The 18,920-nt window shown below is 34.2% G+C and overlaps 1 protein-coding gene across 1 annotated transcript; it reads left to right on the forward strand.

Moving 5' to 3' along the window:
* The first annotated feature begins 16,775 nt into the window (after positions 1-16,775).
* LOC143411319 (eukaryotic translation initiation factor 1A, X-chromosomal-like) lies at positions 16,776-17,777 on the forward strand. The gene has a single exon (XM_077110677.1). The coding sequence runs from the start codon at positions 16,864-16,866 to the stop codon at positions 17,296-17,298; it is 435 nt and encodes a 144-aa protein (XP_076966792.1). The 5' UTR covers positions 16,776-16,863; the 3' UTR covers positions 17,299-17,777.
* Positions 17,778-18,920: the final 1,143 nt, after the last annotated feature.

Raw genomic sequence — 18,920 nt, forward strand, 5'->3', positions numbered from 1 at the left:
TATGAAAACTTTCTAGAAAGAGAGTAGTAAATATGAATTAAAATTATCTCCTCTTCAGTAGTCAGAATGAATCTTTGATGGTTTGGATGTGAGGTGTCCCCAAAAAGCTCATGTGTGATATAATGCAAGAAGATCTAGAGGGGAAATGATTGGGCTATGAGAGTCTTAACCCAGTCAGTGAATTAATCCTCTGATGGGATTAACTGTGTTAACTGAAGGCGGGTAAAGTGTGGCTAAGGATGTGCATCATTAGAGGTTTGCCTTTGATATTTTATATCTGGTGAGTAGAGTCTCTCTCTGCTTTCTGTTCAACAAGTGAGCTGCTTCCCTATGCCTTACTCTTCCACCATGATGTTCAGCCTCATCTCGAGTCCCAGGGAATGGAGTTGGCAGTCTATTGACGGAGACCTCTGAAACCTTCAAATAAACTCTTTCCCCACTATAATTGTTCTGGTCAGTTCCTGTAGTCACAGCAATAAAAAATCTGACTAAAACAGAATCTCAATGAAATTTGCTCTGTACATTTATGACTTCCCCATAGTGAATCTCATCAACATGTATGTCCCCAAGGTACTGTTTTTTTTTTTTTTTAAAAAAAAAGGATATAAATAAATAACAGTTCAATACAGTAGATGAAAGGAAACAAAGCAAGGGGGGGGAGAAAAAGGGTATCTACTGGGGACTGAATTTAAAAGAAAAAACGAAGCTGTAGAATTTGATCAAAATTTATCCTTATGTTTAAATTAAAAGAACCAATAAAAACAAAGAAAAAATAATTACATTGGCACATGCTTGAGGTAGTGTATTGAGTAAAATAATTCCATAAGTACTTTAAATTTAGCAAATCCAACATTGTCTAAAATTATATCCCCTTTTTTGTATAAGCCCTTTAGGATTTATTCATACTATATGCTTTACGTTTTTGCCTTTACAAATTAATGACGTACTTCAAATAATCTAAAAAGTAATTCTAATATTTTCAGAGAAGAGTATGAAATAAGACTATTTAATTTTAACAGAACTGACATTCTTTTAAAATTTTTGTTATTTTTATTACTATTATTATTTCAGTTCTAGGGATGGAACCCAGGATTCATGCATTCTATGCAGCACACTATCATTAAGCTCCATTCTGTATCCTATCAGTAGATTTTCTCTTGGGGGAAGTGCCAAAAGAGTCACATTGTTTTGTTTCATAATTTAAATACATTGGAAAGGACTTTTTCTCTCATCAGGGAGACAATGGTTGGCACATTCTGAAAACATAATAGTTTACTTTAATCCTTTCTCATATCAGCTATTTCTACATGACAACTTGCTGCTACCTCCCTAGTGCTTCTAAGTTTTCCTATGACAGCAAAGTATATACCAGAATGTACAAACTCTCAAGGATGTCATCTTTTTAGTGTCCCCACCCCCCACTGCCCCCGCATTGGAGGTAATGCCTTGTTTGTATGACACATAAGAGAGAAAGCATCTGGAAATAAGAGAATAATATCTTCACCAGAACAGGATTAGTGAGGGTAAACATATCAATTTCTATTTAGCTCTCCTCAAATTTAACCTGGAATGTCTATGTAAGCATTCCAGTCCCTGGTCTGTTTTCTTGAGTTTTGCCATGCAGCAAAGTACACTGTCCATGCATCCACCTTTCTTGTGGTAAAGGGTTTCATTTTAACCTGAGCAGTTTTGACTGAAAATCTGGAGCTATTGTGTATCATAACAGTCTAAGAATATTCTCTAATAATTATTCCTACTGCAATTAGTCCAGAAAAATCATGCTATTTGTTTGACACTTTCATCTCTATGCCCCTGAATCTGCTAATGATATTGTTTTCTGTCCATCTTGTAACTTTTTGATAAAAGTACAGTCATGGGACTGTTTACTTTTACTTTTAGGTATCAAATTTTGATAAATCCCATGCATCTTCCTTGCATTTAAAAAGTACAAAGTATGGGACTGAAGAGTTCTTAATGCATTAATTGCCTATCAGAAATGTAATTAATATTCATTCTAGAAAAGGCTCCATATATGGGCCTAGAGGAATACTCTATAAAAAAGCATCAGACTCATACACTTTTAATATTTTATATTTTCTATTGTTGATTAAATATGTATTTTACTCTTTTCTTTAATAGTGGATGAAGATTCTACGGATGACAATTTAAAAAGGTAGAGTAAAAAAAATTGTATGGTAGTTAATTATAGAAGGAAGATGAAAGGAACAAATATTTTTTGAGTTTTCCAGTCTAACACATCTAGTTGTATCTAACACTTGTTTGTTAAAGTTATTGCAATTACTTTGAAAGTGTCTGTGCTATTATAACCTGTTATTTACTAATTAAGCAGTTCTCACTCATTCATAGAAGTTGACCAATTGTCCCATATTCCCACAATTAATAAGTACCAGGCCTGTAGTTACACTGTAAGCTTGCCTGCCTGACAACTCCATTGTATTGCCCTACTGTGTAGGTTGATGCCAGTGCTGTACTAGAATCAAGAAGCAGGTCTGTATCATCAATTCAGAAAGTCAAAGTCAGTTGTGTGTTAATTCTGATTCATAATTTACCTAAGAAGCCTGGGTATAGAGTTTGTCCTGATATTTTTGACAGTTTCACTGATAACAAAATTTCTTTTTTTGTACATCAAAGGTTTTTAGGAAAAATCTCACAAAGCTGTGGTATTATGTTTTCTTCATAAACAAGATCAGGCTAGTCCTGGAAAGGAATCATTTTACTTGAAGTTAAAGATACCTTTGTGTAAACCATGTTATATTAAATATATTAAGGCTCCATATAGAGAATATTTTAATTGATATCTCTACTTCCTGATTTTTCAGTTTGGTTTCCTTCAGTATTCTACCCCCATGTATCTTTGACCTCTGTTTTTATAAACTGTTTTATAAATTAAAAGCTACATTTTCCTTTAGGCTACTACCCCTATTTACTTTTATGAAGACTTTTTTCTTTATAATCTTGTTTTCTTTTTCTATGATTAAAATCTTTTCTTGAATTTTTATTTTTATTTTTGTTGTGCTCTCTTTATTTTTTTAAAGTTGTGTCAATTGAATATTCATTTTTTTCCTAATGACAGAATCAAAAGCTCAGAGAATTTAAAAATTTTAAGGAATTTTCACTATCAATGTACCCTCTCACCCTTCAATATGTATTTGACATGCTGGCCAAATGATGGTCATGATTATGACCCTGAAATGTATAGATATGAAAGGGACTTTTGTGGATATAGAAAGGAATAGCAATAAGATTCAAACTGAGGTTCCTTCATGCTAACTCAGTACTTTTCCTGATTATCATTGTGTAGTAAATGTGTTCATAACAGATTAGGGAGTGTCTGTAAAAACCCAACTAAAGTGGATAAGACTGGGATTACTAAGTAAGCCCAGTGATAGAGTATCAGAGTAACACTAACAAAGGGAAGGCCAAAACTGAACAGAAACAGCACTGTGTTGAGTAGAAATAAGGGTTGTAGAAAATTGACCAAAACCTTGGGGTTTATGACCAGTTTGATTAACACAACATGGATATTAAGGACATAGAATATTGGAAGCTCTCTAGAAAGGCCTATTAAAAATAGGATTTGAAGAAAGTCCTGATAGGTTGTTATTTTCTTGTTTGTTTAACTGGAAGAAATGACAAAATACAAGGTTTTTTTTGAAAGATGTTAATATAATTTGAGCCATGGGAAAAGTCTCCAGAGTTTAGAGATGTGAGAGTGGCTTAGGGACTCTAAAACCCAGGGGACTAGAATTTGTTGGACACATGGATCTACAGCCTATAGCAAGTGTCCATTCTTCTCTACTTCTTTTCTCAACTCATTGGTGTCCTTCTTATGTGCACATATAGTAGATCATGAAAATAATTGGCTGGCAAAGTTATCGAAGAGCTTCAGTTAGGTAGTTGGTAAAATGTTTATGCTAAGGCCTGTGACTGAGACTCCATTCAGTTTGTTTCCCACAAGCAGAAGGAACTGTGACTCTTGGTCCTTTGAGTGTAACTTGTATCAGGAATCTGCATCTTCATAGAATGTAGGTTTAAAGTTTGGAGGGTCCCACTGAGTCCTGCAGATGAGAGATTGGGGAGTGGAATCCCAGAGGATGGAGGATATTTAAATAATATTTAGGGAAACACAGGTATGATTACCAGTACTCTGTTTTTCTAGTAATCTTTCCCCTTGGGTGTCTGAGGGCCTGTAAAGGTTATAGGTGCTTGCTAGTTTATGTAGATTTGAATAAAGTGGGATCTATACAGTAAAAAATAGTATTTATAATACATTTATAATAAGTATTCCCAATAACAACATATACATTCATTTCTTGACTTTGAACATTCAGTGTTCAAAATGTTTTTTAAGGTTTAATGTTTTCTTTTTCTTTTTTTTCTTTCTTTCTTTTTTTTCTGGTACCAGGGATTGAACTCAGGGGCATTTGCCCACTGAGCCATTTCCCTAGCCCTACTTTTTATTTTATTTAGAGATAGGGTCTTACTGAGTTGCTTAGTGCCTCACTTTTGCTGTCTTCTTTTAGTTTTTGTTTTTGTTTTTCTTCTTTGCAATGGGGAAAAAACCTAGGGGTGCTTGAACACTGAGACACATCCCCAGCCCTATTGTTTTCTGTTTTGTTTTGAGACAGGATGTCACCAAATTGTTGGGGGCCCCACTAATTCACTAAGACTGTCTTCAAACTTGAATGCTCCTGCCTCAACCTCCCAATTTGCTGTGATTACAAGCATGCATCACCACACGCTGCACAATGGGGTATTTTCAGTAGGTGATATCCATGCTGAAGAACTAATGCCACCATTTTAAACTACCTTACTTAGTCTTTGATCCATGGATAACCAAGAGAGAAGGCACTGTGTTTCTTGCTACCTTGTCTTGGGTTATAAAATGGGTGTTCCACTTAAGGTTAAAAAAAAAGTGTGTGTGTTTGTGTGTGGATGTGTGTGTGTGTGTGTGTGTGTGTGTGGCAGCTATTAATTGGATTTTAAGTTCAGCCTTCAAGACAGGCAGTTTCTGAGAATAAGTTATTCTCGTGTTCTGCCAATACATTGACTGTCAGTCTGAAATGGAATTAAGACTACCTTCACTAAATATTTCATAGTTTAAAAAAAGTGGAGGCAGAAAGAGCTTTATAAAATAGAAGTTATGTTAATATCATATCAGTCAAGAAATACAATTTAATAAAGTTAAATCTAAGTTTTTACTAGAGTTTATTAAAAATACTATCCAACTACTTTATTATACATTTTTGCTTTACAGGATTTCTAATAAAACTGATCCTGATGATCATTGTCTCACCTTGGATGAGGCCAACTATAAATATTATGACAAGGTAAAGTGATCTTTTGTGAAAATAATTTTCTTGCTCTGAATTTTTGGTTTTGAGGTGTTAAAACTTAGCAATGGTTTTCTGATCTATTTTATGCAAATTTGCTCAGACAAAACCAATTTAAGAGAATTATATTGATATTTTTTAACTTGTACAAATGCCAATGTTCCCTTGAGGAGTTTAGTTTGGTGGGGGATGGAAGAAACATTGTACTTTTTTTAACTTGTACAAACGCCAATGTTCCCTTGAGGAGTTTAGTTTGGTGGGGGATGGAAGAAACATTGTACTGGTAAATACATATTGATAGAAAAATTGCATCAGGAATAAATTTCTTATTGCAGAAGCAATAGAAAATTTGGTCAAGGATTTTTTTGTTAGATTTACATTAGTGTGACTTTTAAATCATACTTACATGATTTATAATATTCATGCCCAAATTATTTTTTGTAGAATCATAAAATTTCCCTTATGCCTTTAATTTGAAATAAATAAGGCACATTGGATAGAGGTTTTTTTGTTTGTTTGTTTTATTAGACCCTTTATATTTTACTTAATATATTTCTAGGAGACTTTTTTCATTATTTCTATCCTTGGCTCCATTTTTACACTAAAGTAACATTAGAAATTATGGAAACATACAAATTTAGAATAGGTATATTAATGTTTAGATTAGGGGCTGCAGTTGTAGCTCAGTGGTACAGTACTTGCCTAGCATGGACTGTGAGGCAAGGGGTTCAATCCTCAGCATCATATAAAACTAAGTAAATAAATGTATAAAAATATAATAACATTATAAAAATGTTTGCATTAAAAAGGGATTTCTTCATGCCTTCTGACTCTTTCCACTAAGAGTATATTTAAAACTCTTTATCTAATTGAAAAATAGATGTCTTGTGAAAAATAATAACCACTACTGGAAGCATAGACTCTCAATAACCATATGATAAGACTTTAGTTTTATATTTTTTGTATCATAGTGTTTTAAAATATTCAAATGCTTATGTCACATTCTGAGATCTTATATTTTAGATGTTTTTACATAGTTATTTAAATATTCATTTAATAGCTTTTTAAATTTTAATAAGCTAGTCAAGGTTAATAAATATATTTGTATATATCCTGGAGCAGCTACAATATGGTTCAAATGTAAGAAAATAGATTCTTAATTTTTTAAACATGAATAAATGAGTAAAAACACATAAAAAAATTCTTTCTTTTTCTTTCTTTTTTTGTACTAAAGATTGAACTCAGGGGCACTTTACCACTGAGCCACATCCCAAGCCCTATTTTGTATTTTATCTAGAGACAGAGTCTCACTGAGTTGCTTAGAGCCTCACCATTGCTGAGGCTGGCTTTGAACTTGCGATCCTCCTGTCTTAGCCTCCCAAGCCCCTGGGATTACAGAGGTGCACCACCACACCTGGCTTAGAAAAAAATTTCTATAGAATGAAGTGTTCTAAATAACATAGCATGCATAAGATGACTATTAATTAACTACTGAATTCTAAAAATATGCTTTAAGTTTGAATTTCTTTTGATATCTGGGATGTATAAATTCAGGTGAGTTATCTTGAATTACTGCCATAAAGAAGAAGCAAACTAGTCAGGGAAATTTCATAAATATGAAAGTAGGAACCAGAATATTCTTCAAGCATCCTCTAATTATGAGCATAGATTTGGACTTAAGATGAACATTTGTTTCTCATTCCTTGTTTATTTTTTAAATTATTTAATCCAAGATTCAATATTCTCTTGAAGAAAACTTCTCTTCATTATATGTTCTTTGAGTCATCTCTGTCTCCATTCTTTGGTTATTTGGTTAATCTTTCCATTTAGTAACTGTGAGGTTTACATTAAATGATATTGCCCCCACAAGGTTGTTTTTGTCGTTCTTCTCTATCTTGGAAGGCTCAACATTTATATTAACACATATTTTTAGCTATTTAACACACAAGATGGACAGAACTCATACTAGTATGTTTGTGATTTCTATCAGTTTTATTTGTAAGATACTTTTAAAGCTTAGGTCTCATATTTTCCCTCAAGAGATAATTTATGCCAATATAAGTCACAAAAACACATTAAAATATCACACATAATTATTTTAAATTTCTAAAAATGTTTTTTTTCAAAAGCACTCTAAACTACGGATGACTCCAATTTCATACTAGGCCATTTGGATTAATAAAATAGTTTAATGGATGTCAGTATTTGTGAAATTATCTTGGAGGTAAGGGGAATAACATTTTGGAGACCTCTCATCATCCTCACCCCATGATCAGACATAGCTTAGTAAGTGGCAAGATTAAATTGAGTTTACATTGGAATGGCTCAGAAACATGTTCTCCTTCTCTTGTATCCTTCAGTAATGGAAAATATTAAGCTAATTTTTCAAATTTGATGCATATTACACCTAAATATTTTTTTTCCTTCCTAGGATATCCCCAAAGAAAATGAAGAATTACCTCACACTTCTAATGAATCTAAGAATGATGGTAAAATATTTGAAGAGTATCTATTGCAAGCTGATTATTGATTTAAAATTATGGAGCTTTTTCTGTACTCTCTATTTTGCTTTTATTTTTGTAGAAGAAACAAATGAAACTGAGGAACCCAAACTTAAAACATTACCTGGAGACTGTGATGTTGATATTAAAGAGAAAAATGTGATTGAAACCACTCCTGTGGAGGAAATCAATATAAAGAACTATTACAGTAATTTTTCTTCCTCAGTTGGCTCAAAGGTAAGATTTTTAAAAAATTATTTTTCTTATTGTTTTTGCATATCATCTCTCATATACACATAATGATACCAAACAGCCTTGAAATAAATATAAGGCCATAGAGTCCTAATAACAAGGATAGCAACAGTTTTAAGTATACCATTAACAATTATAGAATGTGGTGGGACTAATCATCAGGATGGCCTTAGGCCTGAGCCTAAGCAACTCCATTTTAACTTCATTTTAAAAGACCTGCAGTTTCACCAGGCACCTCCACAGATCCTACAGAATGGCCTCAAACAAATTACTTCCCCTCACCCTAATAAAAGAGAGTGAAGCCTCTGGCAGGCTGTCCTTGCCTGATAAGAGGGAAAGGCCAGAAGATCAGGGTGGAAACCACCAGATCAGATGTTTCTAATCCCAGGATAAATAATGTCACTGAGAAATCCAGTGGTAGCTCATAAGGATTAAAAAAAGGGGGTCAAAATCCCCCAAATTTAATATAAATGATAGAGCAAATGAACAGGGATTCAGCCAGCTGAAACAAGGATGCACTGGAGCTGGAGAGCCTTCTGAGGACCTGACATCCCATCACTTGTCATCATTCCTGAGCCTCCGTGTGATCCTCACCACTCTCAAACTCTACTGCCTCTTCTGGACCTTGGTGAGAGCCACAGCTCCTCCCTACAACCCCTTCCTCAACCAGTCTTCTGGTCCACACCAGGAAAGCCTGCCTTGGTTCTGAACCTGATCACTGAGGTCTGAGTGAGTGTGCATCTGCTGGAAGCAAATCACATGTTAACTTGTAAAAAACCTTGTTTAAAATGATCGCTAACTTTAACAGCCAATAAGAAGTGATAAGTGATAATGTACAATGCACAAAAAATAGGCACTAGTGATTCCAAAATTAATATTAAAATATATAGGCAAAAAATGGACTGAGAATAGTGGTGCATGCCTGTAATTCTAGCATCTTAGGAGGCTAAGGCAGAAGGATCATGAGTACAGAGCCAACCTCAGCACTTAGTGAGGGGCTAAGCAATCCTTGAGGCTCTATTTCTAATTAAAATATAAAATCCTGGGGATGTGGCTCAGTGGTTGAATACCCTGAGTTCAATCCCTGGTGCCAAAACAAACAAAAAGAGTGGTGGAGGGGCAAAGGAAGGAGAATGAAGACAAAAAATCACAAAATAAAAATTGAGAAGATACAGATGAGAGACAACAAAGCAAGTGCAAAGAAAACCAATAAAACAATAAAAGATCATATGAATTGGAAAGATAAAAACTATAAAAACCACAAAAATACAAGAAAAATATATGATTTCTCCTTGCTGATGTAATTAAAATGTAGACACTTGTTTCCACAATTTCTAGTTGTATAATACACCAGTTTGGGGAGGCTGTGGAGCAACTATATTTACGCTATTTTTTTTCTCAATTCTAGCCCAAACAGGCCAGCATTTTTTTTTTTTTAGACTTTAATGTGAAATCCTTTTATCCTTGCCTACCAGGGAGTTATGGAACCCTTTCCAGAAGAAGAGGTGAATCACAAACTCTCTCTCTCTCTCTCTCTCTCTATATATATATATATATATATTTTATATATATTATATATTATTATATAAATAATATATATGACCATAGGATTGTGGTCATAATAGAAACTGTCAACAAAACTGTCACACAAGGAGAACCTATGGGCCAGTTTGCACTGAAGACTCCCAATTCCAGAGTTTGACTGTCAGTGAGTTCAGGGATATGCAAGATTCTAGGCTCCTGTGGGGCTTGCTCCATCTCTAAGCATTGTAGAGGTGGACTGATTTCAGGATACATGTTTGGTTTGTGAAAATCTAGATAACAAGTTCTCCATGAAACTCTTTCCCAGCTCTCCCTGAATCTTCTACCTCACAAAACCACCCACAACATATCTCTGTTCCTGTCCCTAATCTCAAAACACCCATTTAAAAAGGGAATTATCCCCACTGTCCATCATTTTACAGACTTGCCAAGCAGCAGACCACATTCCCTGTTGACCAGAGTTTTCAGCACATCCCTGTGAATCTATGCTCTGGTCCTGGGCAAATAGGGTGGAAATCCACAATTCCAGTATAGAGAGGTGGTCACTATGTCTTAGAGGTATAAATCATGAAGATGATTCTCTTACAGAGAGTCACAGCAATGGAATCTTTCTAAAGGGGGAGACCCCTCAGTGCTCTACTTGAATTATATAGGAAGTGACTAATATTGTTTCAGTGGAAGAAGTAAGGTTTATTACTTCAAATGCCTCTGAGCACAGTAGGGTGGTCAGACATGAAAGATCAGCTCAACTCTGTGGAGAGTCTAGCAGCAATTTTTCTACTAGAACCAACCCCAACATTTGCTATCAGATTTCCCACAGCAACATTTAAATGAAACTCACCTCAACTTCTAAACCTTGTGTAGACCATGTGACTATGAATGACCACAGCATCCCAGAGGTCCCAACAGATCTTTGTCTCAGTTTCTCTTTTAGACATAGTCTGATTCTTGTTGTGGGTGCCTCCTGAACTAGTGAAATCATATCATAGTGGGGTCTTATAAATACAAGAAAGTAAAGACTGGGATTTCTGATCTCCTGTGAAGAAATCCTAGGAAAAGGACACTGAGTGGAGAAGATTCCTGGAGAAGCACTTTGATATTTCTGGGGAAAATCTGTAGTACACATATCCTCCCTTGACATCTCAGGCAGAAACAAACTTCCTCCTTTGTGGAAACTGTTTATTGGAATTTAGATGAACATGATTTTCTTGAAATTGCAGAGTCTTGGCTCACATGGGGGAGCTTCCCCTCTTTGAACCAGCCAGTTTTCACCTAACACTGCTGCAATCTATTTCTTATTTTATTATTCTATTATTATTATTATTATTATATTTCTTATTTTAAAAATATAATATTTATGTACTTCATTGGCCCTGCATTTGCACTCCAGTTTTTTTTTCCTACAGCCCTCTATCTCATTGCAAAGACATACACTAGTTGATTTGACTCAAATTCAGGGTGTAGTCACTAAGCACACTATGATTTTACAGCACCATTTTTCTTCCATGGTATACCTTTTTGTAGTTTTTTCTTAACTGGAGATCTATCTATTTATTGTGTGCTCTCATATTAAGGTAAAATAAAGAAACTTTTTTCTTACAACTTCATTATATTATAAAACTAGTTTTCCATTCAATAAAAGTTTCCAAAAGAAATATAGATCTCTTTTCTTAACGATATATATATTTCCCCCTGTGGTCCTTCTATTCTGGTTTATAAGCTCAGTAGCCAAAGGAAGGTAAAAATTTTCCGTATTTGCAGAGGATATATGAGCTTATGGTATAAAATGTGTCAGTTTTCAATGTGTAATTCTCTATTTTTTAAATCTAATGTATTTCAACCTGGAAAATTGGGTGTTACCTTAGTTATTAGGAAATCTTTATGCAACTCATTATTGATATTGTTTTTGCCAGGATATGTCTCTGAGTCCTCCTCAGAAATGCACTGGTCTTTTATCTGGTGGTGCATATCAAAGAGCAAAATGGGGTATAACTAGACATATAGAAGGTAAGAACCATGTACTGTAAAATAACATTGACTATGATCTTCATTTAAAACATGGACACTAATAGCATTAGAAAAATTTGTGAGTTTTTAGTACCGAAACAGTTTTGAGAGATACAGTAAAATTTTCCAACAGCTGTTTTCTTAATCAATATTGGAAAGTAATGAAGGAATGAATGCCAGATCATTAAGAGCTACATTTGGTTTGCCATAAGTAAATGTATGCCATAATTACTTCCTAGGAAAGTAATAATATAATAATAATATAATCTGGAAATAAAAAGGGTAGGATATATCATGAAATGATCAGCAAAGTATAACCTGATAAGATGTTCATTGGAAAGATTATGAACGCTAATACACCTACAATTTGGGGAACTAAATAGGAGGATTTCAAAGAGGCAAGTTAAGTTAGAGGAATTGGTAGAAGATTAATTACACCCAAGAATGCTCAAATTCTAGCAAATCATATGTTGGGGACCATATTCAAAATGCCCATTCTCACTCAACAGGTCTTTGCTTACATTTCTAAAACATTTAAAGATGGTTCCAATGTTCTTTACCACACACTACATTCTGAGTTGCAAGGGAATGACCTATCCTTTAGGAAGTCTAAAATGAAGAGCCATTGCATGTTAGTTCAGATATAACAAGATACAGTGAAAGCATAAATGTAGTTATAATTCCCAGCATGTCTCTGAGCAAAGAAAAAGGAAAAAAAAAGAGGAAGTTATATAAACAATTATATAAACAATTATATTTCCATCCAAGTATGGTGACACACCTATAATCCCAATGAATCCAGAAGCTGATGCAGGAGGATTGCAAGTTGAAGGCCAGCCTCAGCAAATTAGTGAAGCCATAGCAATTTAGCAAGAACTTGTCTCAAAAATAAATAAATAAATAGTGCTAAGGATGAGGCTTAGTCATATAGCACTGCTGGGTTAAATCTTGATATGTATATTTTAAGATACAGTTGCTGAATGGGGAAGAAATAGTAGTAGGAATAATCCAAACCAAGAATGTAAAAGGAAATGACTCAAGACCAAACTCTAGAAAATTCTTTTTGAAAATCTAAAGGGAAGAGGAAATAAACTAGGTAACTTTGACTGTAATGAAAAGGAAACTGAGAGAATGCATTTCAGCTGCCCCAGCTTTTTAAACTTTGTTCATTTTATTTAACTTCATTCTACACAGGATACTGAAACTTTTCTATTCTCTGTATTTTTGTAAACATTCCCTCCATTCATGCCTGCATGAACTTCACACTACACTGTTGCCTTCTCATTAATTTAATTTCACATTACCAGTTATTAATGCTAAGGTTAAAGCTTCCATTATCCCTTGAAATCATCTCTATTCATGAACAGGCCCTTCATGTCTACCTGCCCACAGCATTGAGATTGGCCTAGTTAGATATACGACAATCGGCCTTCTTTAGAATGTGGTTGTCCAACCATCCTAAATTTCTTGGGAATCTACTATGATAAAAATTCTGCCCAACTGTGTATCTTTATCCCTTCCCCTGCCTGTGCTGTCCTCTGTCATTACTCCTCACCCATCCCTATGTGGTCATACAAATACTGACCCATTTAAACCTTCTATATTCTTACCATTTCCTGCCTCTGGTTGATAATCTCACTCCTTAAGTCTCTCTTCAACCCAACCTCCAGAAAAGCCACCTTTTTCTTCCACTACCTCTTACCAAGAACTTATTAGTTATGAGTTCAAATAGATAAGACTGTTGATACCAAGGTGATATAAAAACATCCCCAATAATCTAGGAACAAATGGATTAGATTTATATAGGTAATTTCACAGGTCAATTTGTATGTCCTAAGTAGAATAGTTGTTAGATTGCTAAGGTAGCCCCAAGGCAGGGGAAAACACTTTGTATCAGGAAGAATAGCCATAGTCCTAAAGGACTGGACAAATAGATTAACTTCTAAAAGAAGAAAATCCAATTTGTCAGAATAGTGGAAAAAACATTTTAGATATAAAGGTATTCATTGACAAAGATGTGAAAAGTATCAGTCATTAAGAAAACAATATTGATGAAGAGTGGTTGTTGAAAAGTTATTATTATGAGGAGAAAATAGCAAACTGTGAATTTTGATATTTTGCTGTTTTTAAGTATTTCTGGGAACTTTTAATTTATCTGGAGTTGATAATTCTTTGAGTTATCTTTATGCATTAAACCTGTTGACATCTAGTTTTTCCCAGATGAGTTTTGAAGTTTTGGTTTAGTAAAAGCATTCCAAAAAGCAGTAAATATTTGCTGAATACAGTTGGTTCCACCTAAATACAGCTTCTTAGGAGGCTGAGTTGGGTGAATGGCATGATTCAGGACACCCTGAACACTTTAGAGTGACCCTATCTCCAAGTACAATAGGTTTGGCTATACCACTCATTGATAGAGTGATTGCCAAGGTGGTAAAACTCCCTGAATAAAACTACAAGATATGAACACACACACACATACACACATACACACACACACACACACACACACAGACACACACACACGAACACAACAAAGTAGTTTAAAAAATAAATGATCATCTAAAATAAAACTTATTATTAATTTTTAATTTGATAGACTGTCAGACTTTATAGGAGTCCTAAATAACTTAAGTAAACCTGTCCATTTTTCAGAAGAAAAACTGTTAGGTGTAACATCAGAGGAAGAGGAAGAAAGCCTTTTTGGTACTGAAAATAATCAGCCACAGGTATGTAAACATGTGAATTTGAATTCTTGATTTCATCCTGTTTTTCTTACATTCAGAATGTAAATTAGGTCAAATGAAATGACCTTTTGGAAAACTCTTTAGAAATCTAAACATCATAAATTAATATTTGGGTCTAGTACAATCTAATTGGTCATGAATCTGAAAATAACATTGGAAATCATGGCAACCTATAAAGGAATTTTATCCTAGTAATTGAGTCAACTTTTCATGAATATTGTTTGTGTTTTCATTTGTATAACCTTATTACAAGATGAAAACATTAACTATGAGACTTATGAATAACTAGTTGAAATTATGAACATATGTAGCTGTGATTTCCACTGATGTAATTAATATTAAAGAACAGTTATTCCCAATAGCTCAAAATTTTAATTTCACATTACCAGTCATTAATGCTAAGGTTAAAGCTTCCATTATCCCTTGAAATAATTGTCTATGTTGAGGCAGACAATAGGCCTTTTGATCAAATAGAAACCTTCTAGAAAGGGACCTTTGTGTACAAACAGTAATTTTCCACTTTATTTCTTTTCATGTAGGATATTAATAAATATAACTAAGCATTTTATCCTAACACTTTAGTGGATGTTAGAAAAAAGAGTCCTTGGATGCATCAGGGAATTATGAAATTTTGGAGATGTCTTATTACCTTGTTTTCTCATGTAGTCTGTTAATAGGCTGAAGTTTTGCATGCATTTAGATGGATTTCTCTTCCATTTTTAAGTGTGGGTTCTTTTGTTGTATAGCTTTCTCTGTGTAATGTGCCTGGGCAATGGTTAGGTCTCAGTGTCAAATCCCCACTGAACTTGACCAACATGCAAGTTCATGGTCCACTTCTTTTTTCCACTTACTAATTGGTTTGGTGAAATTCTCCTGAGTCCATTAGAGGGGATCTTTTTATCTTTCACTCATCAAGTTTTCCCTGGCACAGCTGTAGACTTTTTTTTCTATGAATTATTTTCTTATTCTAAAAGCCAATACTTCTGGGTTTTATCTGGTAACAGGCTCTCTGTATTGACTCTCTACTGAGTCCCACAGCCTCTCTTTTTCATCATGCATTCACACACACACACAGTCAATCTGATTCCATATATGGAAACAGTCAGTAAACACTGTATGTGTCCATGCTGCCACCATTTTCCATTGGAAGACTTTTTAGTTTTTCTTCAATGAAAAGTATTGCATACTTTAGCCAAAGTGGGTGTACTATGTCAAGGTAAAATATCAACATATTTTCATTCTTACTTTCTCATTTTATTGAACTAGATTTCAACTCAGCAAATATTTTTCTGAAAGTTAGGTTTTGGAAAATTCAAAGGACCAATATGAAGGAAGTACAACAGTGTTTCATTTCTACTCTATGTGACATAATTCAGACTATCTTATCACACCAAGTATCATACTTTAAGAAGCATGTCAACCCAGTGTTGCAAACGTTTAGAGCTGTATAATATCAAAGACATTTCTAAAAAGAGTTCTAAATAAGTTTTATACTGTGTTCCTATTTTTGGTGGGGAATAAAAAGTTGAGTATTCATACTGAGGTCAGTTGCTTTGGGATATATGCACATCTTTTAGTATGTTGTCAGTGAATACATTTACTATGTTTTCATCCTGGTTTTACCCCATGAGTATCCAGATGAAAAAAAAAAAGCTGAATCTGTAAAGCATACTTTGTGTTCTTCTATGGAACATTTCACTTTTCAAAATGTATTTGTATTATATTTAATTTCCATAATTATAAAATTAGAATTTTAGGTGACTTCTAAAGAGTGGTGATGATATTTCTATGCAACTAATTTTTGACATAATCTTAATAGAGGGTCTCTGAGCGTCATCTAACTGTGGGAGTTTCTCATATATCTGGTGAGGCCTATCAAAGAGAAAAGAGAGTAGATGGATATGGAGAAGGTAAGAACTATGTAGTACACAAAAATATTTGGATGGAATTTTGATCTAAAATATGCATATCTATTCAAGTAACACATCTATTAAGTAGGAAGTAAGAAAAAAGAAATGTAATCTAGGTATCTTATCAGGTTTAAGCCACAGTATAAATTAGGAGCTGAATTAGCAGTTGCATTTATATACACATATTTATCACAGAAAATGTAGAAATAGGAAAAGCAGAGGAAAAAATGGGGATAAAGACTGAGAAAGGCAGCAAGTTCAGGAAGACAGTGAAGGAAAAAAGAAGCAGATGTACTCAGTGGAGAAATAGAAATTTATGTCACATATGAGAAGAAAAAAAGAGCAGGGATTTGCTGCTGTTGAGCGTGGACGCAAGCGGATCTCGGAAGAACCCAGTCTCCAGACTCTCTGGCGCACGCTACTAGGCCTCCAAGAGCCTGCTTGGTCCGGCGCGCTCTTTCGTGTCTCCCATCGCGCCCCTCTGAGGAGTCCCCTACTCAGCCGCTCCCGCTCGGAAAGAAGTCGGAGACTCAGCGAGTCCACCTTCATCGCCATGCCCAAGAATAAAGGTAAAGGAGGTAAAAATAGACGCAGAGGTAAGAATGAAAATGAGTCTGAAAAAAGAGAGCTGGTGTTCAAAGAGGATGGGCAAGAGTATGCTCAAGTAATCAAAATGTTGGGAAATGGACGATTAGAAGCAATGTGTTTCGATGGTGTAAAGAGGTTATGTCACATCAGAGGGAAATTGAGAAAAAAGGTTTGGATAAATACCTCAGACATCATATTGGTTGGTCTTCGAGACTATCAGGATAACAAAGCTGATGTAATTTTAAAATACAATGCAGATGAAGCTAGAAGTCTGAAGGCTTATGGCGAGCTTCTGGAGCATGCTAAAATCAATGAAACTGATACATTCGGTCCTGGAGATGATGATGAAATTCAGTTTGATGACATTGGAGATGATGATGAGGACATTGATGATATCTAAATTGAACACAACACTTTACATTCCAATTTTTCGGAAGATTGTCCTGCAGTTTGGATTTTGGCCATAACCCTAAAAGAAGATTAAATTTTCATTAGCATGATTGTGATTTGTTAAGGCAGACTGATTTGTTTCTAAGGTATTTGTTACCTTAAAACTGATAATGCTGAATTATCTTAAGTGAAACATTAAGCCCATTTTGTGCTATTGATGTAATGGAGCTTATGGATAGAAGAGCACATCTATTTAAAAAAAGAAAAAAGAAAAAAAAATACATTACAGCCTTTCCTACTTTGACCACTCGCAGTAAGTAAATGGATGTTTTGAATAAACCATTTGCCTTGTACTTGTTATGAATTATAATTAAGCCCTACTTTTGACTAGCCTGTTGACTACACAGAATTTTTCTGTATATTCCAGTTACCAAATGTTCCCTAAAAATTTTGAAGGAGGCAGAAATCTGCATTTAAAGTGAAAACCAATATGCCTGTTTTTTCATATTTAAGTAGTATTTACTTTTACACTAATTTTGATATTATGTGCATTCTTTTCATGATCTTATTTTGCCATCGTATACATGGGGGATGGGGAATATTTCTAAAATGTAGTTTTAGAACCTGGGTTGTAATAGCAAATTTTAATTTGTAAAGGTGGTAGTTACAGAAATTGAGCACTAGGTGGCACCCAGCTATCTTAACATTGGAAATATTGGTAGTTTTTTTTTTTTTTTTTTCCCCCTCAATTACTGTGCATAGGAAATTTCCTAAACAGGAAAAGATTGTTTTGATCATATGTATGTAGAATATTTTTGCAGAACAGAAAGATTACGTTAAAAGTGTTATTTTATTTTTAGAAGTCATGTGCAAGCTACATTTTGAATGCTTTATTAACACTTAAAATATATAAATGAAGATTTAAATTCATAACAACTTGTACAAATTAAGCCTTTTCAACCTATCCCTAACTTGGGTAAATAAGAAGGAAAAATCACAAACTTAATGAAAACATGGTCTCCAGTTTCTGAATGGAAGAGCTACAGCTAAAAAATATAATAAAGAAAACATCATGCTGCAGAGTATATTATATCTTGGTTTGTATTAAGGATGTATTTTATTATGTGGAAAGTTTCCTTTGCTTGTGTTAGGAGTGTAGGTATGCCTTTAGTTTTTCATTGTCAATTCTTCAAACCTCACTAGCCACATTGTAATAATATACGATTTTAAAACAGATCTATTTGTGTTGCTTGTTGAACTTCTATTCCATTGATCTCCAGAGATTTTTTTTTTCAGTGATGAAAAGTAATACACATGGTAATAAACTTTCATATGGCTTAAAACAACAACAACAAAAAAAGAGCAGGGATTTAAAACCATGGGAAGAATTTGTGAATTTTCTTTCCCAACGTTGAATGATTGGTGGAGGAAAATTTTCCCAATCTTCCTAACTTAGACTCAATTGGAAAGGAATTGAGGCTTGAAGAAGCAATCAGAAAATTTGACTGGTTTACCACAAATGATTATGCACGAATACAATTAAATGACATGCAACACACTGCTACTACCTAGGATAAAGAAATATATAGGGCAGAAACAGCAAATGGGGAAGTAGAAAATGTAAGAAAGGTT

The sequence above is a fragment of the Callospermophilus lateralis genome, chromosome 12 (assembly GCF_048772815.1).
Source record: "Callospermophilus lateralis isolate mCalLat2 chromosome 12, mCalLat2.hap1, whole genome shotgun sequence".
NCBI lineage: Eukaryota > Metazoa > Chordata > Mammalia > Rodentia > Sciuridae > Callospermophilus > Callospermophilus lateralis.